This window comes from Muscardinus avellanarius, assembly GCF_963383645.1.
Source record: "Muscardinus avellanarius genome assembly, chromosome: 17".
Lineage (NCBI taxonomy): Eukaryota > Metazoa > Chordata > Mammalia > Rodentia > Gliridae > Muscardinus > Muscardinus avellanarius.
In genome coordinates, this window is record NC_137803.1 from 62,421,404 (window position 1) to 62,447,757 (window position 26,354).

Sequence of the window (26,354 nt, forward strand, 5' to 3'; positions counted from 1 at the left end):
TGTCCTCTTCATCTCCACCCTCCTGCTCTGTCCATCCTCCTATGACACCACTCACCCTCATCCCCACTCCCCATCCTTCTTCCCCATCCCTCCTCCCTGTCCGTCCTCCTCATCCCCACTCCCCTGCTCTGTCCATCCTCCTATGACACCACTCACCCTCATCCCCACTCCCCATCCTTCTTCCCCATCCCTCCTCCCTGTCCGTCCTCCTCATCCCCACTCCCCTGCTCTGTCCATCCTCCTATGACACCACTCACCCTCATCCCCACTCCCCATCCTTCTTCCCCATCCCTCCTCCCTGTCCGTCCTCCTCATCCCCACTCCCCTGCTCTGTCCATCCTCCTATGACACCACTCACCCTCATCCCCACTCCCCATCCTTCTTCCCCATCCCTCCTCCCTGTCCGTCCTCCTCATCCCCACTCCCCTGCTCTGTCCATCCTCCTATGACACCACTCACCCTCATCCCCACTCCCCATCCCTCCTCCCCATCCCTCCTCCCTGTCCCTCCTCCTCGTCCCCACCCTCCTGCTCTGTCCTTCCTCCTATGACACCACACACCCCATCCACCTTCCATCCTCTTCTATATCTGTATCCCTGTCCTCACCTCCACCCCTCTTCCTTAGCCCGATCTTCACCCATCGCTCTCCTCTTCATCCCCCGTGCCTCTTCCTCCTTCTCACCCCTCCTCCGGGAGTCGACCTCCTCGCCTTTCCACCTGGTACTGTTGTTGTCACCCTTAGCAGCCTGTGACTCAGGACTGAGCGGCTCACTCCAGCCTCCCCAGGATATGCGAGGACTCGAAGCAGGGTCCCCGATTGTCTGGGGGAGAGAGCTGGACCACAGAAGCCAGTGGCACTCTCCACACCAAGAGAAGCGGGCCTGCCCCTGGAGACCCCCGTTACTCTGCGCAAATCGCCTCCCCCGGTCCTGGGCTACCCCTTCTGAGGCGTGGGCATCCCAGGGCCAAGCCCCTTCTAGCTTTATTTGGGTTTTGTCCCTGTTCCCTGGCCTCATAGTTTGGCCCTCAAGGTAAATCGTGGTTCAGAAGCTCACATATGCTTTGTGGGTGTCAGGCTCAGTTGCGTGGGTTTTACACGGCCATTTCTTCCCAAAGACTGCCCAGGTGTGAGCAGTGGTGTCCCCTTCATAGAGGAGAAACACGCGGCAGAGACGAGGCTCAGACCGCAGTTCTCACTAAGCTGGTGAGCGCCTCGCTAAGGCCGGGCTTCTGTCTCAGCCCCCCAAGTGCTGGGATACAGACACGTACCACCGTGCCTGACTCATAAGGAGAGATTTTTCATCTCCAGTACAAACTTTGGATGAGATGCAGGTTTCTTTTAATCTATAGATTTGCAGTTCATCAAATAAAATCCATTGTTCTTTCTCACTCGCCAGGAAGCATCTGTACCCCAGAACTTCCTGTCTCCCGTAGAAAGACAGCGGGATCTTGAGGGGTAGGCAGAAAACGCGGTGTTTGTGAGAACTCAGACCCAGACAAGATGATGGCGAGCAGATGCACTCGGGGTCCCCAGCTCGCCTTTGTGGCCAGGGTGTGAGGGCTTCCTGAGGCCAGCCGGCGGGGAATGAAACCCGAGCAGTGGCCCCGCGCCCTCATGGAGCGCCCCGTGTAGAGCGTGGGCCTCCCGTCGAGTGCAGTCCCCCAGTGCGCTCTGTGCTGCCGTGCCCTCCTCCAGGTCCTACCTGGACATGTCCAAGGTGGCCATCTTCAGCTACCTCTTCTGGTTCGTCCTCACCATCATCTTCATCACGGGCACCACGAGGATCAGCATATTCTGCATGGGGTACCTGGTGGCCTGTTTCTACTTCCTGCTCTTTGGCGGCGACTTGCTGCTGAAGCCCATCAGAAGCATCCTGCGCTACTGGGACTGGCTGATTGCATACAACGTTTTTGTGATTACAATGAAAAACATACTCTCGGTAAGTGGCTCCCACGTGTGACACACGTGTGCATTCCGTGTACAGGCGGACGGCCTGCTCGGTGGTTACTAAAAGCCCCGTGCCGCGCACACCATTCTTAAAAGGCCCAGAGCAGAGGCCGCAAATCCAGGATCCCCGTGACCATTGAAAACCTTGGTTTGCCGTGCGCTCCTGCCCACCACCTCAAGGCCTCGCCCTGGAAGGATGCGTCCTCACGGAGGCAAATCTGAAATGTGTGTTGTTCATCGAAGCCCCGCTCACGGTGGGCATTGTGTGAGCTCACTCCGTCTCTGAGCTTTGTCAGTTTCATGTTCACAAAAAGAGCAACTCTTTTACCCAGAAGAACCGCAGAAGTGTCCTATCAAAGGAGCAGGTTCTCCAGAGTACTCTGTCACATTGAAGATGAGGGGGAGTTGGCGCTGAATGAAGAATGACTTCTGTACCCAGAGATGTGGGGAGACACAGGACAGAAGTCAGCTTCATGGCTGCCTCTGGACACTGAGATCCAGATCAAGAGACAGTGAAACAGGCAGGATCAATGAACAATGTAGAGTATTTACTCTGCTATTAAATAGCTTTTATCCAGGGTGTAACTTTTCCTCTAACATGACAGATAACTTTGAGCTGTACCCCTTGCCCTTTTATTTTTTATTTTGGAACAGAGTCTTACTAAGTTGCTGAGGGTCTTGTTAAATTTCTGAGGCTGGCCTCTAACTTGAGATCCTCCTGTTTTAGGCTTCCAAGTATTGGGATTATAGGAATGCCCCACCACATCCAGCCTGATTTTGGTTTTGCCTGTGTATTTAAAGATCTTGAGAAGCCAAAACTATGTAGCTACAAGTATTTGAAGAAGTTATTTTGTTTACAGTCTGTTGGAAGATAATTTTCTAGTTGAGGGCAAAAGTAACTTTAAGTCAATGCTTTTACCCACTGGCATTAATTCCACTTGGGCTGGTATTGAGACTCACTGCGTAGGGTTGGAGACAGGCCAAAGGGCATGCCACTAAAAGCAAGTGTCATGGTGAGGGATCCGCCGCTGGAGGCTGATCTCACGACCGTGCCTGGAAATGCACGCGCACAAAGTCCACCATCCGTCCAGTCAGTAAACTGGACCTGCTCTTTGCTAAGCACTATTCTATACCTTGAAGAACTAGAGATAAATACTACTCAGGTTTAATCTTCAAGGGGCTATCTTGTTTTCTTTCTCCTTTTTCATTTCCTTCCTTCCTTCCCTTTCCCTCCTCCTTTCCCCTCCTTCCTTCCTTCCTTCCTTCCCCCTTCCTCCTTTCTTTCTTTCTTTCTTTCTTTCTTTCTTTCTTTCTTTCTTTCTTTCTTTCTTTCGCAGGTCTGAGATGGAACCCAGGGGGCATTCGGCCTCCAAGCTACACCCCCAGCCCTATTTTTATTCTTTACTTTGAAACAGGGTCTCATTAAGTTACAAAGGGCCTCACTAAGTAGCTGAGGCTGTCCGTGAATCGAGACCCTCCAGTCTCAGCCTCTTGAATGCTGGGATTACAACCATGCGCCACCAGCCCGGCTCCTTCCTTCCTTCCTTCATTCCTTCATTCCTTTATTCCTTTATTCCTTCCTTTCTCTTTTTATCTTTCTTTCTTTCTTTTTCTTTCTTTTTCTGGGATTGAACCCTAGGGCATTTTACTCTCGGCCCTTTTTATATTTGAAACAGCATGCTAAATTACCAAAGCCGGCCTCAAACCTGCCATCCTCGTGTCTCAAAATCTAAGGGGGATTTTTGATCTACAAATAATGACAGCACATTTGCCAATGATAATGATCACCACTGTTGTAGAGAAGAAAAGCAAAGAAGGCAGGGTGCCTGGTATCTTGCCTAGAACACTGAGAAGGGGCTTTGTGGAGGCAGTGCCGTTTGAACCCATAAGACTTGAAAAATAGGAAGAAAGGTTTCTAGGGAGACCAGGGGGAAGGAAGGACATTCCCTGCTTAGAGAAGGGGACAGCCTGGCAACACCATCACATCCATAAGCCGTGTCTCTTCAGACTAACCCCATGTGCCTCAGAATTCAGCTTAACTATAATGAGAAACTTGCCATTATGAGAGATAACTGCAATCAACAGAAAAGACTTCTTTACCCCTAGAATTGGCCAAGCAAGTCTCAACATGCATATGTTTTCCTTTGTATCCCTTGGGGAGCACTGTCAGGCTCTCCAGCAGACACCAGCACCCTTGGACGCTCACGCCCCGACGTAAAAGGATGCAGGCTTAGCAAATAACCTGGGCACATCATCCCACAGACATAACAGGTCATAACACCTAACACCAGGTCAACCCTGGCTAAGTAGCTGTTGTACTTGCATTATTTAGCAAAGAAATCTGTGCACGTTCAGTACAAAAGCATTTTTTCCCCAGATATTTCCTATACAAGGTTGGTTGAACCCAAGAAAGCAGAACCCGGGTCTGCAGGCCGACAGTACTCTTCCTATTCTAAGAACTACGCCCTGCTGCTTACAGTCTCCTGCAGAAAGATACAGGTTTAATTCATCTGATCTGTGAGAAAAGACTTGTACTAAAATCAAAGTCCTAAGATTCAGTGTGCACCCATTTGCAGGGTGTACTTTTTCCTAACTCCGTACTCATTCCTAAGACAGTCTTATTCTTTGGAAATAGAGAAACTATAGTACGGGTGCACTTGATACTAAACACACTGCCCGTGGTCGCTGGGTCTGATTTTGCCCAGGAATTTGGTCACCCCTGAATCAGATGATGTCCAATCTCATGGTGACTGAAGTTTCAGGCAGGACGAGCCCAGGTTGTAAGCGTTGCCACAGGCCCTTGCGAATTCTTGCGCGTGTTAGGGTCATGAGACACCAAGTGTTAGGGTCACGAGGCACCAAGTGTTAGGGTCACGAGGCACCAAGCTGGTTTTCCGGCTGCAGTGTCATAATCTGCCTTCTGTTTGCTTTTCAGATTGGAGCGTGTGGATACATTGAAACACTGGTTAAAAATAGCTGCTGGCTGATCCAGGCTTTCAGTCTGGCCTGCACGGTCAAAGGCTACACCATGCGTAAGTGTGAGGGGCACTTGGGAGTGGGAGGGACGAGTGGGTGTGGTCTGCTAACATGAAGACCAGGCCAGAGCACGAGCACGTAAATAAGATCAAAGTAGAGGTGCACCTAGTCCATCGGAGGCTCCGGACACCTAGGACACTGTGAGTCCATCGGAGGCTCCGGACACGTAGGTCAGAATACTGTAGTGACCCAGATGCTCATGTTTAGACAGCACAATTCACAACACCCCGATTATGGGGCCCATCCAGATGTCAGTTGACAGATGAAGGAATAAAGAAAATGTGGTGTATACACACAGTGGAGTTTTACTAAGCCATAAAGAAGAAAATTATGTCATTTGCAGGAATATTTGACAGAATCAGAGAATATTAAGCTGTGAGGCCATCCAGTTGCAAAGTCAAGGGTCATTTGTGTCCCCATACGAGGAAGCTCAGGACCTCAGATGAATGAGGAGAGACAGGAGCCAGTGGGGAGGGAGAGGAGGGCCGGGGAAGGCAGCGGCTCAGATAACGTGGCGTCCATGAATGATGATGTCACTGCCGATCTCACCGCTGTGTGTGGGGAGGAGAGGAGCGGGGGGGGGGGGGCACAGATGCACCCCAAGTGCTGTGTGCACCTGAGTCGGGAACACTTCGAACCTCCCTCCGATGTGCCTTATAATACCACAATACAACTATGAAATAAAATATGAAAAGTAACAAACCCAAGTAAGGAAATAAAACAGTTGATTGTAAATATCAGGGGGAAAAAAAAAAGAAAAAGAACTGGAAGGTGTCCTAGGGTTCTGGAGTTGGACCCCCGCAAAGACAGAGGGAAGTCCTGGCCCCACCACCCCGCCTCTTGCCCCAGAGCCCAGGATGCCGATCTCAATGGGGGGGTCATGGAGCCAGGAGTGGGGGCTCTTAGGCTCCATACTCTCCTTTGCTGCGGCTTCTGACTCGGGCGTACTTTACTAAGGATGAACCGTCACCTAAAGTTTCTCTCCCTATCTCTCTCTCTTTTTCTGTGTGTATGTGTGTAAGTATGTTTATTCCCGGGGATTGAACCCAGGGGCATCCTGCCTCTGAGCTATTCCCTCAGCCCTGTTTTGTTTTTAGTTTGGAAAGAGAGTCCCCTGAGTCGCCGAGGGTCTCAGGTTGCCGAGGCTGACCTCGAGCCTGTGGTCCTCCCACAAAAGTTGCTATATACTGAGGATAAAGCCCAGACCTCTTCTCCCGGCAGACCAGACGCGTTCATTATTTGTGGGTCGCCTCTGGTAGGGGCCACTCCTAGAATGAGGATTTTATCAGGGCATTTTTCATCATCAAGACATTATTCCTCCTTGACTCCTCTTGTTGAGGGAACCTAAGAGAGAAATTCTCCGAACGCCTTCCCTGCCCAGGGGCCGGCCTGTGCCTCTGTGTAGCGCCCACTGTGTGGCCAGCGCCGAGGATCCTTGCGGATGCCCGATTTGCGCGTGTGGTCTGGTAATCTGATGCCCCAGAAGGCCGTGTTTCCCCAGGCCTGACCAAAGCTCGGGCTCTGTGACGCCCGGGAGCAATGGATGTGAGTTCTAACCGGCTTGTCTCCGGCTCTGTGGTTGCAGCCGACAGTAACTCGTCCTGTAAGCTGCCCAGCGGCGAGGCGGGTATCATCTGGGACAGCATCTGCTTCGCCTTCCTCCTGCTGCAGAGACGGGTCTTCATGAGCTACTACTTCCTACACGTCGTGGCTGACATCAAAGCCTCACAGATCCTGGCCTCCAGGTGGGTCAGGCCTGGGGCCAGGGCTCGGTCTCCTTTGGAATCTCTCTGAAAGTAGTACTGCGCTGGACTTTCTGTCTGAGCTTGCCTGGAAAAACCACTAGAAATTCCTACTGATCCGAGAAGAACCTAGCACAGGCCTTTAAGGTCTAAGTAGAATAGTACGGGGAACGTCTGTGATGCTCAGAGACTCTTGGCAAGTGCTTGGGACACCGGGGAAGGTCAGAGGTTCACCAGTCGATCGAGCCCCCTCTGCACGCCCCACACTGGAAGACATGCGTGCCAGCCCTCATCGGAATAGCGGAACACAGCATGGCGTTCTAGAGGCAGCGATTCCAACCGCGTTCAGTGCACCACCCCTTTTCAAAAAGAAATGATCTGCCCTCCTCTGTGCGTCGCCTCCTCTAAGTGACCAAACAGGGAGGCGCATTAACAAATCCGCACACCTTTGTGAGCCTGCATTCACCCGGCCCCTCTGGGAGGGGCGTCTCCCACCCGGGACCTGGGGTCTAGAGCTCAGTCCACTCCTCCTCCCGGCCTCAGGCTCAACAACAAATTCCTGACAATGGAGAAAAACATCAGTATTGTGTATTAAATTGTAAATCTCATATGGAAAAGTAGTGTTATACCAGGTACCTCATTCTAAGGAACTCGAAAACCTTAACCGCAGAAAAGATCTGATTGAAATTAGGCAACTAAAGAGGGAGGTCCTTCAGTGGGCACGATATACGTGCACAAACTCATTGAAGCCAGGGCTTGCAGATTCCAGACCAGCCTTAGTGAGAAACTGTTCCAAAATGAAAAATAAATTAAGGCTGAGGGTGAAGCTTGGAGATATAATCTCCAATACTCTCACACACACAGTAAATGATCTGAATAGACATTTCTCTAAAGAAAATATGCAGATGGGCTGTTGGGGTGTAGGTCAGTGGTAGAGAACATGCTAAGCATGTATAAGACCCTGGGTTCACTCCCTAGCACAATAGAGAGGAAGGAAAGGAGGGAGGGAAGGAGGGGGGGGAGGAGGGAGGGAGGGGGAGGAGGGAGGGAGAAGTGGGTGAGTCTACACATGACCAGCCAGTGTTTGAGCAACACTCAGCACCCCTAAACACAAACCAAACCCACAGAGAGTGTGACCTCTCTCACATCAGAATGGCTGCTATCAAAAAAGCAAAAAGATAACTGCAGGGGGAAGGTGGCAGGAAGGGGACGCTTGCAAGACCGACCATCGTGTGAACAGTATGGGGCCCCCATATGTTCGCGCCCTGGGAGTGAACTGCGGCACCTCACGCTCCGGGGCAGTGTAAAGCGAGAGCCGGAGCTGCCGGCCACGCAGGGCCGCAGTTGGAAGAGTTCTGTGGCCTGTGACGGGCAGCGTAGACGTCCAGGAGCAGATGGGGGCGAACATGGCTTCTTTCTGGTTTGTGTAAGGTCAGCGAGACTCGGGCACAGGCATGCGCTTGGGAGGACGCGGGAAGGGTGCGAAGGCTGAAGTGCAGGAAAAGAGGCGTAAACAGGAGCTTGTCCCGCAGGCTGTGGCTGTGTCCCCAGCACAGGGCGGGCCCGGGATGGCAGAATGCCACCTTTGTGCCTTTAGCAGAACCCTCAGCAACTTAGCAAGACCTGTTTAAAAATAAAACAGGCTGGGGGGTATAACTCAGAGGTAGAACACCTCTAGGTTCAATTCCTAGTAAAAGAGAGAGAAGGTGGAGGAGGAGGAGGAAGAGGAGGAGGGGGAGGAAGAAGAGGAGGAGGAGGAAGGAGGAAGAGGAGGAGGAAGAGGAGGAGGAGGAGGAGGAGGAGGAGGAGGAAGGAGGCAGAGGGAGAAGAGAGGGGAGGAGGGGGAGAAGAGAGAAGGGGGAGGGGAGGGAAAGGGAGAAGGAAGAGGAGGAGGAGCAGGGAGGAGGAAGAGGAGGGAAGGAAGAGAAGAGGGAAGAGGAGGGGTGGGAGAGAAGGAGGAGGGAAGGAGAGGAGGAGGGATTTCTGGAGACACTTTAGCCAGCTGAGAAATGAGAATGAGCTGGCTGAGTGTGGAAGGATTGGAGAGAGAGTGTGAGCGCGTTGGCGGGCAGGAGCCCCGCCTTTGTGTATCCCCATACATTTCCTGCTCACTGAGTAGAAAACTTGGTCCTCCTTGAGCACCCTCCCCCGCCACAAGTCTTCATCAGGTCCCGGGGTAACATTCCAGGTGGAAAGTTGTGCCTGGGTCACACACAGGGGAGGAGCTTCTCCCAGGGGACGGGTGAGCCCACTGGCGGTAAGGGAACTGCCATCTGTCAGTGGTGAAGACTGGGCCGTTTCTTTCTAACCATCCGCAAGCGTTTCCAGAGGGAGCCGAGCGAGCAGGAGAATATTAAATTGTTCTGTTTCCACTTCTGCCGTAGAGGGGCTGAACTTTTCCAAGCTACAATCGTAAAAGCGGTAAAAGCAAGAATTGAGGAAGAGAAAAAGTCCATGGACCAGCTGAAGAGACAGTAAGGAAGCTTTGTTTTATGCGTGGTTGTTCCTTTTGTGATATGTATGGCCATATTCAGCTGGCTCAGCTCTTGGGGACCTCACGCCCTTGAAAAATGTACTCATGTTGGCTTTCCCAGCATGCCCTGCTTCTCGTCAGTGTCTGAGTCATCCTGGCTCAGGCAGCTAGAAAGGGCGCCATCTTGCAGGGGCTGATGAGGAATTCCTGGTTCAGTGACTTATTGAAGAACCTGGAATAGGTCTTTTAAGCTCTCTGGATTTGAGTTTCTTATTCTTAAATTAGATCTCACAGTTCTACCTCCCTGCGTTTTTGTAGAAATTAAACTGCTAGTGACTAAGATGGTGTCCTGCCCAGGGTCACGCACTTGGAGAAATGTTCACAGCACTGTGGGTTAAGGAAATCAGTGCAGAGTCAGCTTTGGAAACATCTTTTGAAACAATATCATCTAGACTCCGGAGAAATGGGTGGCCCCTTGTATCAAATGACCGAGAGTCCATACCAGCTAGAGAAAGCACTAGAAATACGGTTCGTTTTTCCCTGTTTTCAATTCAGAGTTTTCCCACCACACCCCTCTGGATGGGTCAAGGAACAGACTGACTCTACTCAGGAGATACGGGATTCCATTGCAAAAAATTCTCTTAGAGTAAAATTTCTATCAGTGAATGAAACATCTAAGCACTGGTTGCACACATATCTTTGGGGACCGGGTTTAAAGGGCTGATGAGCATAGGATTCAAAACCTAGATACTTTCCTCAAGAAAATGGAGTCTCAATATCAGCCCGGCAGGAAAGACCCCTGAATTCCCAAGAAGGGCTTTCTTCTTAAGTCTTGTGCCTATGAAGTATAACGTGGAGAGTATACACATATAAATGTATGTGTGCACATATATAGAGTGTGTACAGGTACATACATATTAAAGCATGTGTGTGTGCACTCAAGGAGGTGTGTACCCCTACTCAGTTATTTCACAACTCTTGAGTATTTTGAAGTATCTGACCATGTTGTCCCTGATGTTAGATAGACACATACCAGTGTAAGTCCGAAGTACGACCTTCAGATAACCAGATGCGTCTGTGGCCTTACTGGACGCTGCTTTATTTTTTAGGATGGATCGCATCAAGGCGAGGCAGCAGAAGTACAAGAAGGGTAAGGAGAGGATGCTGAGCCTGACCCAGGAGTCGGGGGAAGCCCCGGACGTCGCGAAGCTCTCAGAAGAGGACGACGACAGTACGTCCAGACATTGTGCTCTTTTTCAAGTACCTTGGCATTGAAAATAGCATGCTATCGGGTAGGACTGGGAAATTACGTGATTTGTACAGCATTTTTTTATTCTACTTATACTACTGATATGGTAGGTTGTTGTTTTTTTAAGGCAGCAAGTTTTACCTCCCCACTGTGAGTAGGTATCCTTCTTTGTTTCATAAGGTACATACTTAATGAATAAATAATTTCATCTACTTTCCAGCGAGATTCTTTTAATGAACATAGGGTCTTGCTTTGTCTCACAGATACGTGTTTCTGAAGAAAATTTTGATTTATGATTTTGATGAATCTGTACCTTTGGGGAAGATATTTCAGACACGCTGCCTTTGATTTCTATAAACTTTATATGAAAATTAAATATGCATGCATATTTTAATGGCATCTGAATGTTAGGATATCAATTAGTTAAATATCGGTTATTGCCTGCTGTGATAAGATTTAGGTGATATGTATAGATTTATTATGTCCAATCAAAATTTTAAAGATCTTTTTTATAGAAATTTGCATGATTTTCTATTTGGAGGGAATAGAGAAAGAATGCATGACATTTTTTCAGCAAACGGTATTTATTCATCACCAACAAATTTATATTTTCTAACCATGCATTAAAATAACCACAAGAAGCCAGGCGTGGTGGCACACGTCTCTAATCCAAGTACTTGGAAGGCTGAGACAGGAGGAGTGCAGCTTGAAGGCCAGACTCAGAAAATTAATGAGACCCTGCTTCAGAATAACCAGTAAAAAGGGCTAGAGGCATATCTCAGAGATACAACACCCTGGGTTCAATCCCTAGTACCAAAAAAAAAAAAATAAAAATCAAAGTCGTCAAAAGAAAAATTTCTGGTTGATGTCATCTATATGTTTTAACAAATTATATGCCACTAAATGCTTCTATAAAGTGTAGGCGATTCTTCCTTTTTGTTAACTTAATCAAAAGTTCAGTTCGAGATACATTTTTGACAATAAGCCCTATTTTTATGTTGCCTTCCCTGCCCGCAGTTACTAGGAAGAAAGGGAAGATGTAGCCACTGTCCGCAGAACGTTAACTCGTGAAATCAGCGGGTCAGGTGTCCTCTAGTTCTTTTTCCTGACATCCGATGTACTTTTGCGATTTACCTAGTAGACTTGAGTTGTTTAAGTGTGGTTTTCGAATTCTGTTTGCTCACTTTATGAGAATTAATATTTGGACATATTTTATTTTAGGAGAAGCAGACAAACAGAAAGTCAAGGGCAAAAAAAAGCAGTGGTGGCGGCCCTGGGTTGACCACGCATCCAGTACGTTCTCACCCTCTTCCAGTCTCATCGACTCTGACCCTTATATCCTTGACCAGAATTGAGGCTCCCACGACCTGTGTGTCCCATGCATCGTTTGACCCTTGTGACTTGATAGGGGGCCGGACGGCAGGGAAATGACCGTGGCCATGGGCCTCGGAGCCCTGAGGATCAATTCCTTCAGAGAAACTGCTCACTGCCATGTTGGAAGCCAGAAACCTGGCAAATAAACTGCTGAGCACAATTTATAGGCTCAGGGAAAAAGAATTGATGCTACATTATCCAGTTCTGAGGTCTGGAGCGCGGCCAATCTTTTATGACTAACAACACTATCATTAAAAAATGAGTTTGGGAGCCAGACACGGTGGCACTTGCTTGCCATCGCAGTACTTGAGGGGCTGAAACAAGAGGATCACAGGTTTGAGGCCCACTCAGCAACTAAGTGAGGCTTTCCACAACTGAGTGAGATCCTGTTTCAAAATAAAAAATAAAATAGGGCTGGAGGTATAGCTCAGAGGTGGAATGACCCTAGGTTCAGTCCCCAGTGCCACCAGAAAAAAATAAAAGAAAGAAAGAAAAGAAATGAGGAACTTGATTTGGTGGTACACACCTAGAATCCCAGTACTTGGAAAACTAAGACAGGAGAATCACAAGCCTAAGGCCAGCCTCAGCAACTTAGTGAGGCTTTCAGCAACTTAGCAAGACCTTATTTCAAAATAAAAAAATGTAAAAAGGCTCGGGGTAGGGCTCACAGGTAGAATGCCCCGGCATTCAACCCCCAGTACAAGAAAAGGAAAAAAAATGAGAAATTACAAAGCTCACTTGCTATATTTGTTCTGCTTAGCAAAGAAATTGTCACTGTTGACTGATGGATTCATAATGGAGTGACACATTTCAACGTGGGTTATCCTTAAACGTGTTACGATATTTAATAAGTATGATTTTTGGAAATTACTTAAGCCGTGTTCACCCTTTCTACCCTCTGGAGACACGTCTTTCCGCTGTCGCTGATCTGCCCAGAGGAGGAGCTCACCGAAGCTCTTCACGCGGCAGTGGGGAGGCTACCAGCAGGACGCTCCGAGTCCTCAGGAGCTCAAGGAAGTCAGAACTCTCCCACTCTCCCGTAGCCAGTTCTTAGTTATACTGACCCCGCATTGGCCTCTCTCCACCCCAGAATTCTCCAAAATGGCTAACTAGTTTTCTGAAGCAGTATTTGAAATTTGCTCAGTATTTCTGGATGTAATGAAATGTAATTCCCAGGATTGGATTTCAGCCTTATGGCCAAAAATAAAGAAAAAAGTTATCCAATTTCCCGCCCGCGTCAAATGACGAAGGGTCAGGTTGAGACCCAGCGTGACTCTTGTATTTCTGGCCCGGCCGAGCCTGACAGCGCAGACGCTCGTTGCCCCGTTCTAGCAAGTCACAAGTAAACTGTGCCTACCTTTCCATTTTTAAAGGGTCTTTGCAAGTTTAGCGAGACCCGTTCACTTCAGAGCCGTGCCAAGCTGAGTGTCGCTCCTTCCTCCGGGGCACAAGCCCTCGGCAGCACTGTGGTGGGTTCCCTTCTCATCCGCCCGCTGCGTCTGCCAGGGCCGTGCCGTGGTCTTTGATCATCACCGTCTGCGTTGGTGGTGACGTACAGCGCTTCCCAGGGCGGCTCCTGGTGTTATATCAAGTTCTCGAAGACTGGTCTTAATCCACGTGTGCCTAACCCGCAATAATGCAGAAGCGTGTGTAACTTATGGTTTGGAATCCTCTTCTGACTGGGGTGTTAAATTGTTTTCTGCAAAATTTATTTTCTTGCATAGTACAAGCTCGGGAGGAATGAGACAAAAAAGCTCCTATAATTTACGTGGTCATCTTTGACACGTGCCAGAGCTCGTCTTGAGATCTGGAAGAAACGTGTGAAAGCCCCTATTCTGTCCTCTTACTAACTGGGCTTCCAAAGGGGCATTCCTTAGAGATGCCCGGTGTCAGAGTGCGGTTAGACTCCCGTGTGTCATCCGCTGACGAGCTGATAACACGGCCACATCACCGAGGTCACTGGTCAGCAGCCAGACCTGAGCGCAGTGTCAGGGGCCTCTCCTCCTTCCACACCTCTGGATACACACAGGCTGCATTATTGCTCTTCAATGATACCTTCCTCCCAGGGCCTCCGAGCCCGATCGGGGCTGCCTGAACCAAAACTGAGCCCCACGGTGGTGCTAAACAGCCGAAATAAACAGCTAAGTGTCAGAGGATACACGTGGCGAGACTTTATGTTAGTTATACACGAAGTAATCCGGCAGTGACACCAACACTCACGATACGTGTGTGGATAAAGGCTGGAGGGTGCTTCCCTGTGTAAATCCACAAGCAGGCAACTCACCAGCATGCGATAAGTAGCTTTTCCACCTCTTACCGGCAGGTGGCACTGAAGAGAGTATCCTCTGGTATTTTCCCAGCTTGGTTTCGGTAACACTCTATTGAAGGAGTATGAGACTTAAGAAAAACGTTTTCTCTTTTTTTTTAATGTGTGGGTTTCTCTTGCCCACATCACGATGAGTGACACTTTCAGTGATACAGCCTGTGCCCTGAGCACTCGTGCTGGAAGTCACGTGGGGTCGTCCTAGCATTAAAGCTACGGGAGGTATGATTGAATGCAATCTTGGCCACTGTTGATTTGGGAACCTATAATGAGGGTAAAATGCTCCGTTTCTAAGACTGTGTTCTCCTGAAAGGCCGCGTGACGTCCAGTCCACGTACCCCGCACACCTGAGCTTCCGTGAGGCATTACTTGAGTGGGCTCCCTCACTGTCAAAAGTAATGCCGTAACTTTGGTTTGTTCTTGCTTATTCTGACCTTATGTTGATCGCACTTACTTCCTCTGGCCTGGCCCAGTACTCTGAGCCCGGTTTTTCTTTCTTCAAACTAAAAATGACAAATTACAGCGCTTCTGTTCAAGGATATAAGGCCCAATTTGTTCACGCTGCATCTTTACGAGTGGAGGCTTCCCGTCCATCCGTGACCATGGGCAGAGTTTCTTGACTTTTGCCCATGTCCAACGATGTTCAAGCACCTGATTTGAAACAAGCCAAGGTTTTCATTACCTTGCGAGGTCCAGGTCCAAAAGATATGACATCACGTCATGTCACCCAAAAAGACGCCTCAGCGTTTGCAGACCCAAATATGATTTGAAAATATGATTGTTTTCCCGCAGCGACGGAACGATGCCTGGCGTCAGGACCGTGCCTGCAGGGCTCTTTTCTCTGATAAACTTCAAACCTTTCTCAACCTCATAGAGATTGACTTTCTTAAGTCCCTTCAAATCTATGGACATTTCTACTTTCTCTGCTCCCAACTACTTCCGAAGGCTGTATGTTCTTGCAGGGAAAGTCAGAGGCGAGGCGAAGACGGTCCGTACTGTTTGGGCTTCGTGTCTCTGGTCGGGAGCGGTCTCCTCGCGTTTCATTGGCTCCGGTGGGGTTGTTCCTTGGCCAGGGGCTGCAGGGCTAAACCGTAGGGACCGCGCCTGCGCCTGCGCCTGCCCATGCTGCCCGTAGACGCAGCCAGTGGCGGCGGCAGTGCTGTCATCGTCCTCACTGTGTTCTGTGCTGTTTTTAATTTCCTCCCCGTGGTAGCGATGTGCGTGTGTGTGTGTGCGTGTGTGTGTGCGTGCTGACTTCTTTGAATGTCTTGCCATCTCTGTTGTGTCTTTTCCACACGTGTGGAGAAGCCAGGTCTACACAGTATAAAGTGAAGTGGAAGATGGCAGCCCTGGTCTTGGTCCTGAACTCTCTGGATCAGCTTACCTGCGACAAACGGAGCCACATCCGCCACTTCACTTAGGCCTTGTCTTAGGGAACAAAATTCCTGAACTGAGAAACGATAGCTCTGTTATTTGGGCTACCTTGGTTTCAAAACCAGGTATTACACAGTTGGATCTGATTAAGTCATGTAAAGCTATGAAGAAAGGAGAAGAAGCCAGGCACGGTGCTCATGCCCATCATCCCAGGACTTGGGAGCCTGAGACAGGAGGGTCACAGGTTCAAGGCCAGCCTCAGCAACTTAGCGAGGCCCTGTTTCAAGAAATAAAAAAGGGCTGGCGATGTAGCTCAGAGGTAGAACGTCCCTGGGGTTCAATCCCCAGTACCAAGAAAATGAAACGAATGAAAATAGAAGGGAGAAAATATCCGATCAGCCCCCTGGTGGGCAGTTCTCCCGTGCGGCATAGACAAGGCCGCATACTGTGTGGACACAGTCCTTCCAACACCACATAGCAGTAGCTAAAAGTAGTTCTGGTCCTCTCTGTTTTGAATCTTCTCTGCTAACATACCATGCTGTTAATGGTCTTCGGGCCATCTGTGTATCTTTAAGGGGCATTTCATGAATAAGCCCCCAGTGGTCTTTTGTCTCATTCATGAAATAAATAAATATTCTGTTTTGCTTAGTGGTCAGGAGTGGAGATTATTATTTGTTTGAAACGGATAGTGAAGAAGAGGAAGAGGAAGAATTGAAGAAGGAGAGTGAGGAGCCCCCACGGAAGTCTGCCTTCCAGGTGATTGGGGGCCAGGGGAGGGCGCGGTCACGGTGGACGAGCCCCTCATCTCCTCAGACGCTGGGCAGGCCCGTCCCCTCCCCTCCCCTCGGTGCGCCCTGTGGCTCTCAGAGGCTCCTGATGGACGGCGAGTCGACCGGTTTCCTCTAGTTACACTCCAGCCTTGCTGGTTCGGCGGGGAGGCCGCTCGCTCCTGCCGTGCAGCGGGGCATGGGGTCGACTTGCCACCCCCGGCACCACACGTGCCCTTATGCTTTGAACAAAAAGTAGAGCTCCGCTGGGTGGACTTTATGTCCTGTCGTAAGTAGGTGGGGAAGACTTCTTGGGCACTGCTGTGGATCGCTTGAGTATATCTACATGTCAGTGCGTGAAGCAGTCAATGAGGAAAAGGAAAGATTTGCTTGACTGTGAAACAATTAAGTCCGGTAAATGTTGCTTCAAAATCTGAACATCAGTTTCATTAGTTTGGCTGAAGATCTGAGAGTGCGTCCGATGTCACGACACATGCCTGCAGTCTCAGGACTTGGGAGGACCCAAGGCTTGAGGCCAGCCTCAGCCACTTAGCGAGGCCCTCCGCAACTTCTCAAGACCCTGTTACAAAATAAAAAATAAAATACAGCAAGGTGTAACTCAGTGATAAAATGCCCCTAGGTTTAATCCCCAGCACCCAAAAAAAAAAAAAAGTTGGGCACGATTGAAAGAATAATCAAAGTCCCCACGCGGTTCTGAGTTGTTCAGCTTCTCTCTCTTCTTGTGCACAGCTCACTAGCTGTTACCAGCCGAGGGTCGTGGGTAAACGTGTTAGCTGTGCTTGTTGAAGATGGGGCTTTGCCGTTAAGGTTACACACAGGGTGAACACTTGCTGCGTGTCTATTTTATCAGCCAAGTACATAATGGAAAGGTTATTTTCTGTCTTTTATACTCAAGGTCATACAAAATAATACCCGTCAAGTCACATGACGTACCCATGACTGCCTCACTCTCAGTTTGCTGGCCAGGCCCTCTTCTCTGGCAGGGTCAGCTGGACATGGTGGCGCATGTCTGTCCGCCCAGTACTTGGGAGGCTGAGACAGGAGGATCACAGGTTCGAGGTCACCCTCAGCAATTTAGCAAGACCCTGTTTCAAAATAAAAGATAAAAAGGGCTGGGGTGTAGCTTACAGGTAGAACGCCCCTGAGTTTAATGTCCAGGATCTGCACCCCCCAAAGAAAACCCCGGCAGGTTCCGCCCACAGCCGTCTTCCTGGTGCTGCTGAAGCGCTAACCTCTTCACAGCGACACTGGCCCGGCGCCGTCCACACTGCACTGATCCCAGCAGATGTTTCCTCGTGACCGTGTTTGCATGCATGTGTGCAGATGGCTTGCAGACACTAATGACTTGACCTGTTGATTTTCCTCTAGTGAGTTTTACACTAACCATCGCTTCTCACACAGCCAAGGAGCGGACGCGGGCCATCTTCACTCTGGTGGGTCACACGCAACGACTGATAATTCTCCTCATTCCTAACTTACCAGCAAAGCATGTTTTATTCCAGCTCCAGTGACATGTGAAGACCTCATTGATGGTAATCGTAGAGACAAACTCGTACAACGTCGTATAGTGAAAAACTAGGTCTTGGCCTTTTTCTACTAATTGCGTTTGCTTTGTCCTTCTTTGTAGAGAGCTATTGGGAAGTTTGCGTCAGCCATTTTGGCCTTGCCAAAGTCTGTCATTAAACTTCCCAAAACCGTCCTTCAGTACTTAATCAGAGCTGCAAAGGTATTCCTGACCTACTGACGCGTAGTGTGTGACTCTCCGCTCCGTAGAACTGTAGACAAACATCTCTCCACATCTGCATCTTCTCTCTTCTATAGCACGTACCATGAAGAAATTCTAAGGATGCAAAATATTGAGAGGTTTTCCAAAGAGTTCTCGGACGGTGTATTTTGTCTTATTTCTTATTTCTAAGTGGACAGCGGAGACTGTCAAAAATTAGAAAGAGAAAATGCAGATCTGATGTCCCTTCTGCCCTCGTCTTGCATAAGTCACATCTCGTTTGAAAAGGGTCACATCTGGTTGCATGCATCGCTACGATGAGTACAACCTGTGATAATTTTTCTCAGAAAGCTGGTAAAATTCTGGATAAGTCAACGAAAGACTCTGGCTCCCGCTCCATTCTCCTAAATTGAATTGAATTGTCCAGTTTCTGAATTTGAGGTAGCTCCTTCCGAGGCTCTCAGCTACAGATAGTCTGTGCAGGTCCTCATCCCATGGGACCTGAGACAGGGCTTTTCAATTAACTGTTCAAAAAAATTCTCTTTTTCTGGGTGTGGTGACACATGCCTATATCTCAGTACTTGGGAAGCTGAGACGGGAGGCCTGCAGTTTCAAGGCCAGCCTCAGCAATTTAGACCCTGTTTCCAAATAAAAAAATAAAAAGGGATAGGGATGGAGCTCAGAAGTAGAATATCCCTAGGTTCAATCCCCAACACCACATGCCCCAGAATAATTCTTCATTGCGACCTAAGCTGCAATCAATTGTTGAGCCCCATAAACGATACATTACTCTCATTGGATCTCATAGACTATGCTTTCTCCAAGGTCTGCCAGGCACAGGCACTGAGACTCCCCACCTTGATGTCCTTGGGGGTTAAGCACATGGTGGGGATGGTGTCAGAGGCCACTGCATCTCACCTTTTACCTGGCTCTTATTTAAATGCAAGTTCTGACTCAACAGGTCCTGTGGGACCTGAAATTCTCAAGCACTCAGGTGAAGCCGTACTACTGGTCTACCTTAAGCAGAACCTCCGGCTGCTTTCCATTTTATAAAATACCGGGCGGCTCAGCTTTAGTTTAATGGTCACTCTTCCTGCTTCACGGGGGATTCCTTATCGTTCCTCTTGAACGACTACCATAGGACTTTCTCGATTTGTATTTTAAAATGTATTTAAACAAGGCATTACAATGTGACCATCCCCCAGCCTGCTTTTAAAATACCATCTTCTTGCCGGGCGTGGTGGCGCGCGCTTGGGAGGCAGAGACAGGTGCTGGTTTGGAACCAGCCTCGCTGGCTTAAGAGACCCTGTTTCCAAATTTAAAAAATATATAAAATATGTCTGGGAGTGTAGCCCGGAGGTAGAAGGGCTTTCAGGAACCCCAGTACCACCAAAAATAAATAAATAAATAAAATACCATCTTCTTAGTCAGGCCTGTGGTGCACGTCTATAACCCCAGTACTTGGGAGCCAGAGACAGGCGGGTTGCAGATTTGAGGCCAGCCTCAGAAACTTAGGCAGGGTGCAGCCCCGAAGCAGAAATGCCCCTGGGTCTACTCAATTCTCTTAACATATCAAAATGCCCGTGGTTCCTGCCACTTCTACCCGAGTTCTTCATGGCTGCTCTTAACACTCCTTCTTGTCACTCCCGCTCCTTTTCTTTCTCAATAATTTGCTTTTTCTTCAGAGGAAAAGAATTCCTCCAACGTGTGCACCTGTTACATTCACGAACCCTAATTGCCTTTTAATTGGGGGTATTCTTTCATTATTTAAAATAACATCGTAATACTTTTTTAAGCCAGGCACACGCCTGTAATCCCAGTACTCGGGAGGCTGTGGTAGGAGGATCACAGGTTCAAGGCCAGTCTCAGCAACTTAGCGAGACCGTCAGTAACTTAGTGAGACCCTGCTTCAAAAATAAAAAATAAAATATGGCTGGGAGTGTAGCTCAGAGGTAGAATGCCCCTGGCTCAGTCTCCAGTATCATGCCTGCACAAAAAAACCCACTTTTTAAAAAGCAATGTTACCATATGTTGTTCTTAAACCCGCAGTGTATCATAGTTCAAATTCTTTTAAAACAACCGATATTGTGCAAGCGCACGTTTGTTTTTAAAGTTCTTGAACCTGAGAGATCATCCTTGCCCGACCTTCCAGGTGACGTGCTCAGCAGCCAGCTGGCCATAAATCCCTTCAAACTCCAGCTCATTTTACTAAATGTGTTTTGGGCAAAACTGGATAAACTTTCTGTCCCCGGACTTCATATCCAGTGCTAAAGAAAATTTCACACTTGTGCTCATTTCCCATCCAGCAGAGATTTCTAGTGAGAAAAACCGTTCTTCGTTACCTTGACTCTTACATTCCCCACGTGAGGAAGTCGAATCCCTCTTTATTTTCTGTGGCTATCACAATCCCAGTCGTGTTTTTGAAAGACTTCAGAGACCTGAGAACATCGGGGCTTTATAAAAGCTCCCACAAAACATTCAATTTTGTCATCAGGAAGCCCAGCTTCCCTGAGACGGGCGGTTGGGTGCATGGCCAGCATGCCTGCTCGCTTCCTCACCCCCAGATGGCTGACTTGGGCTAGCAGGTGTTTCTGTTCTGGTTCTCCTGCATGACTCTGGAGACGTGGTGGGCGGGCCCTTTTCTAATATGTCGATGCAACTACTTTCAGCTCACAAAGGCCAGTGGGCAAGGGCCGCCCACAGCGCCACAGCTCCCCTCCACACCACTCTGATAGAACTCTATTCTTGACTAATGAGTATGCACAGCCCTTTCCAAGTTGCTGGTGATAGCTGTTCTTCACAGGGAGAATCACGAGCGCACAGAATTATTTCTCCAGAGTCAAACAGTGGACGACGCTGTTTTGGTTTGGACTCAGATGTTTCTCTGTGGTGGGAGAAGCTCCTGTGGCCATCCTCGGGGAGGTTTCCGGCTTGCTTCGACTGCGTGGGGTGCATTTAGTGTCACAGATGGAAATGGTATTTGGGGGCCCAGGAGGAGCCGTGGCTGATGTGTGCCAGAGCGCAGCTCGTGATCCTCTGTGACACCAAATGAGCCGATTCCCGTATCTCTGTTCATATTAGAGCTCATGAAAATGAGGGTGGCCGAGGTCAGCCCAAGCCATGAAGGTGGCAGAGGGCTGCGTAGTTCAGTTTGGGAGAAAAAAAGAAATATTTCCCAAAGTTAGGAAGCTTGGGGTAGGTCTCCCTTCTTCTTATTTCAAATTCTTCAAAGGCCAGGAAATAATTGAACTTTCTCCCTTCAGTTTGTGTATCAAGCCTGGATTACGGATCCTAAAACGGCACTCCGACAGAGGCGCAAAGAAAAGAAAAGGTCTGCCAGAGAGGAGCAGAAGCGGAGGCGCAGAGGCTCCGGGGACGGTGAGTCGGGCCAGGCAGCGGCGGGGCCTCGCGCCTGCCGCCCGGAGGCAGGGGAAGGTGTCCGGGTAGAGGTGTTTTCTGCTTCTTTATTTGGGTTTGTGGTACTGGGGATTGAAGCAAGGGTGTTCTACCTCTTGACGACATCCCCAGCCCTTTTTATTTTATTACTCCTTTACATTCTGAAATAGCGTCTCGCTACATTGCTGAGACTGGTCTTGAATCTACGATCCTCCTGCCTCAGGCTCCCAAGTACTGGAATTACAGGCGTGCACCACCACACCCACCTAAGAGACCCAGCTTCAAAATCAAAAATAACAAGGGCTACGGGTTTAGCTCAGAGTTAGAACACCTCTGGGTTCAATCCCCAGTACCAAAAAGTAATTTTAAAACTTTAATGTAATTTTCACTTGTGCAAAATATTGGTCTCCTGCAGCGTCTTTAAACGATTAAAATTAGACACACCACGCGCAACTCACAAAAGTCAGGCAGCCAGATGTAACCAGCATGCTTCATTCTTATTCTGGGGTAAAGAAAATCTGAACCCGGAGGCAGGGTTAAGTGAGACCATGCAGGTTCAGACGGCCAAGGGCCACGTAATTCTGCCATCTGCGGAGAATAAAAAGGAAAAGGGGGGCTCGTGAGGGTTGGGGGAGACCAATAGGGGAGGGGAGGGGGAGGGGAGGGGGGAGACGGAAAGAGGAGGGACTAGGGAATGAAACTGACCCGGCGGTGCTAGGTGCACGTGTGGGTAAGTCACAGCGGACTCCAGTGTTATTTATCACTGTCACGCACAAGGGAACACTTTGACCAAAGACCATCTGAGTGCTGAATGCTTACAGTACGCAGAATAAGCCAGGTGTGGTGGCGCACGGCCGGGAGGCTGAGACAGGAGAGTCACTGGTTTAAGGCCAGCCTCTGCAACTTAATGAGACCCTGTTTCAAATGGAAAGGCTGGGAGTGCATCTTAGAGGGACGGCACCCCTGGGCTCATTCTTCCAGTTACACACACACACACACACACACACACACACACACACACACACTGCAGAATATCCCAGATTGGATTATTATAAGGTTTCCTTTAGCTTAGAAGAGTGGCTTTGGCATTTAGTTACCGTCAAGGGAACCTGACTCATCTTTACTGACTCCGCGTGGCAGGTCCAGTGGACTGGGAAGACCCAGAGGAGGAGCCGATCAAGAAGAAATCGGATGGACCAGGTAACAAAGACGGACGAGAGTCACAGGGGTGAAAGAGGCGCCCGTGGGCGCCGTGTGGCGGGAGGCTGCCGGGTGCGGCCGGTCCAGCGCTGCGCGGCCCTGGCGTAAGAGCCGTGGCCCCCGAGCTGAGTCCTCACCGCCCCAGAGTTGCCAGGTGACTCCTAGGCAGTCTGGCCTCACTCCACCGGCTGAAATGGCCAGCAGAATAAGAGGCCAAAGAATACTGGCAATTAACTTTCCTTCTCTTTTTACATATAACCCTATTCACTATGTATCCATTTATTTTGGTACTGTAATTTGTAGCTCTGGGCTACACCCCCAGCCCTTTTTATTTTTATTTGGAAACAGGGTCTCACTCAGTTGCCAAGGCTGGCCTCTAACCTGGGATGCTCCTGTCTCAGCCTCCCAAGTACTGGGATGACAGGCGTGTGTCATCATGCCCGTATGTGTACTCCTTTTAAATTTACTTTTTAAGCCGGGCGTGGTGGCGTGCGCTTGTAATCCCCGCGCTTGGGAGGCGGAGACAGGAGGATCGCGCTGGTTTGAAGCCAGCCTCCCTGGCTTAAGAGACCCTGTTTCCAAATAAAAAATATTTTATAAAATAGGTCTGGGAGTGTAAACTGGAGGTAGAAGGGTTTCCAGGAACCCCAGTACCACCAAAAAAAAGTTACTTTTTAATTCATACATAACAACTGTACACACTTAGGGGTACAGTATGATATTTTGAATACTTATCTTCACCACTTCTAGGAAAATATTTGTGAATAAGAGAAAAATAAGCCGTGGAAAACCTAAGAAGCTGCCAAAGCATATTAAGGGGTGTACCCTTGGGTCCTTCGGCCTCCAGGGGGCAAAGTGTTACTAATTTACTCATCAGTTGTGTGTGTGTGATGTGGGAGACTGAGCTCAGGGGAGCCCCTCTGAGCTACAGCAGCAGCCCCTTTATTAATTAATTATTTATTTATTTTTGGTGGTACTGGGATTCCTGGAAACCCTTCTACCTCCAGGCTACACTCCCAGACACCTATTTTTTATATTTTTATTTGGAAATGGTCTCTTAAGCCAGCGCGGCTGGCTTCGAACCTGCGCGATCCTCCTGTCTCCGCCTCCCAAGCGCGGGGATTACAAGCTTCATTTTATTTTATTTTATTTTATTTTTTATTTGAGACAAAGTCTCACTAAGTTGGTACACATGGGCCTCAAACCTGTGATCCTCTGGTCTCAGCTTCCCAACAAACTTCTGTACTGTCTGCACAAGGAAGCCCGAGGTTCTATCCTAACTAGCACAGACGGCACCTGCTCTGCTCAGGACTTGCTTTTTAGCAGGGGGAGGAGCTGGAGCGAGAAATGGCGGTGTGTGGCGTCTGTCTCAGAACTGTCCTTGTGTGGAATCTGATAGAACCCTGCTTCCTTGCGCTTCCCGAGAGCACTGCCCGCACACCCTCTCCTCCTCTGGGGTCCTCACACGCTCCCCCCGCCCCACTGTGGGCAGGACGCACTCTCACAGTGATTTGGGGCTGGCCAAAGTGTGTCCTGCGGACAGGAGACACCTCCCGGGCCCCTGGACGCGCTGGCTGGGGCGTAGCTCAGAGGTAGAATGCTCCTGGCTTCGATCCCCAGCACCACAGAAAATACAAATAAAAAAAGGGAAATCATTGCAGGACCCAGGCAGCTGGATACAGACCGCTTCCGTCTCAGTAACAGACACTTCTGTGAGCGGAACCTCTGCTCTTAATAACCCTGTGAGGGTTGGCCCCATCTCCATATTCACAACCCTCAGATTCAACCAGCCACGGATCAGAAATGTTCAGGAGAAAAGCGCATCTGCGCTGAACACGTCGTCATCCCCTGGTCCTCACTCCCTGAACAATACCAGGCACGCCGTAGGCAGCATTACGGTGTGTCAGGTATGAATCCTCATCTGGCCTTGAGCGGCCATGCAATGTGTCTTCTGCGGGTTCCTGGAATCAGCCTGGATATGGAGACAGCTGGTTTGAGATCCATTCTGATTAATGTTTTAGTCAAACATTACAAAATCCATCCAAGTTCAGTCCTGGTTCTGCCATCGCATGATTGGGAAGGTCCACAGGGTGGTCGCAGGTGGTGGAGCGGGCCGTGAACGCGGTCTGCGTGGATCACCAGGGTTCCGACGTTGATCCTGTTAGGTGCTCGGGAATGTGATGACGGGTCCTATGGCGGCTCCCCTCCTACCCTCTGAGGACCCTCTGCATGGATCACTGGAGCGTCTGTGCTAGTTTACACACAGTGAGCAGGCGTCCCAAGAGCCCCACAGCCTCGCCAGCTGTATTTTTGATGACAGCCGCTCTAACCAGAGTTAGATGGACCTGGGGTATTTTTGATTTGCGTCTCCCTGGTTGATAATGATGTTGGACATATTTTCATGTATCGGTTGCCATCTCTATTTCTTCTTTTGAGATGTGTCTATTCAGTTCAGTTGCCCGTTACTTGATTGAGTTATTTACTTTTTCAGCATCACAGTTTTTGAGTTCTTATCCGCTCTAGATATTGGTCCTTTATCGGAAGAGGAGTCGCACTGTGAACCTCACTGTGGTAGTTACAGTGCACCAGTAAGAACGTGTTTATAAGGAGAGAACCCCCACGTGGCTCCCCCCACTGGGGCCTCCCCGGGTCGTGCGAGGATGAGTGCCCCACTCCTCGCCAGGTCACAGGACAAACCCGGGCCTGGGTTGGGTAAGATCTCGGTGCCCTCCGTGGTCGCAAAGTCACTAAGGGCGCTCCGCCCGCTCGCAACCCCGCTGTGCTCCCTCCCCAGACAACATCATCAAGAGGATCTTTAACATTCTCAAGTTCACCTGGGTCCTGTTCCTGGCGACGGTGGACAGCTTCACCACCTGGCTGAACTCCATCTCCAGGGAGCACATCGACATCTCCACCGTGCTGAGAATCGAGCGGTGCATGCTGACCCGCGAGATCAAGAAGGTGACGTCCCGCGCCTCGTTCTCGTTGCTTTCTGTGACATTAAAAGGATTTTCAAAGCCAACGTGACTTTGTAATCCCAGTACCTGGGAGGCTGAGACAGGAGGATCGCAGGTTCACAGCCAGCCTCCGCTGCTTAAGTGAGGCCTCTGCAACTTAGCGAGGCCCTGTTTCAAAATAATTTTAAAAAAACATGGGGTTTATGTATTCCTTATGTATTCTTTCTTCAAAACACTTGGGACCAGAAATGTTTCGGATCTCCAATTTTTTGTTTTGTTCTGTTTTGGGATGTTGGAACGTTTGCATACGCATAATGCAATACCTCGGGGGAGGAGACCCAAGTCTAAATGTGAAATTTTATTTATTTATTTATTTATTTACTTATTTATTTATTTATTGGTGGTACTGGGGTTGCTGGAAGCCCTTCTACCTCCGGGCTACACTCCCAGACCTATTTTATTTTTGGAAACAGGGTCTCTTAAGCCAGCGCAGCTGGCTTCGAACCTGCGCGATCCTCCTGTCTCCGCCTCCCGAGCGCAGGGATTATAAGCGTGCCCACCACGCCCGGCTAAAATGTGAAATTTATTTACATTTCAGATATTCCTTATACATATAGCCTGACTATAAATCTGTATCATGTTTGAGTGTATTTCCATTTTTAACTTCAACAGCACGTAAGGTCAGGTGTAGCCACCCGTTAGCTACTCAAAACAAAAAAACTGAGAGAATTTCTAATTTTGGGGAATTTCAGATTTTAGACTTTTAAACAT

At 49.1% G+C, this 26,354-nt stretch overlaps 1 protein-coding gene across 4 annotated transcripts in view; it reads left to right on the forward strand.

The window, feature by feature from the left end:
• Positions 1 to 26,354, forward strand: part of PIEZO2 (piezo type mechanosensitive ion channel component 2) — a gene marked incomplete at both ends in the record, with an annotated part of 338,656 nt that overhangs the window by 267,945 nt on the left and 44,357 nt on the right. For 3 of the 4 annotated variants that reach the window (XM_080714289.1, XM_080714290.1, XM_080714291.1), the window contains 10 exons: positions 1,697 to 1,940; positions 4,884 to 4,980; positions 6,570 to 6,729; positions 9,111 to 9,200; positions 10,309 to 10,430; positions 11,670 to 11,741; positions 16,169 to 16,275; positions 21,294 to 21,408; positions 22,567 to 22,626; positions 25,421 to 25,587. In XM_080714289.1, coding sequence (XP_080570415.1) covers positions 1,697 to 1,940; positions 4,884 to 4,980; positions 6,570 to 6,729; positions 9,111 to 9,200; positions 10,309 to 10,430; positions 11,670 to 11,741; positions 16,169 to 16,275; positions 21,294 to 21,408; positions 22,567 to 22,626; positions 25,421 to 25,587 — 1,234 coding nt within the window. Of the gene's footprint in view, positions 1 to 1,696; positions 1,941 to 4,883; positions 4,981 to 6,569; positions 6,730 to 9,110; positions 9,201 to 10,308; positions 10,431 to 11,669; positions 11,742 to 16,168; positions 16,276 to 17,934; positions 18,034 to 21,293; positions 21,409 to 22,566; positions 22,627 to 25,420; positions 25,588 to 26,354 lie in introns of all 4 variants that reach the window. The other variant, XM_080714288.1, reaches the window with a different exon arrangement.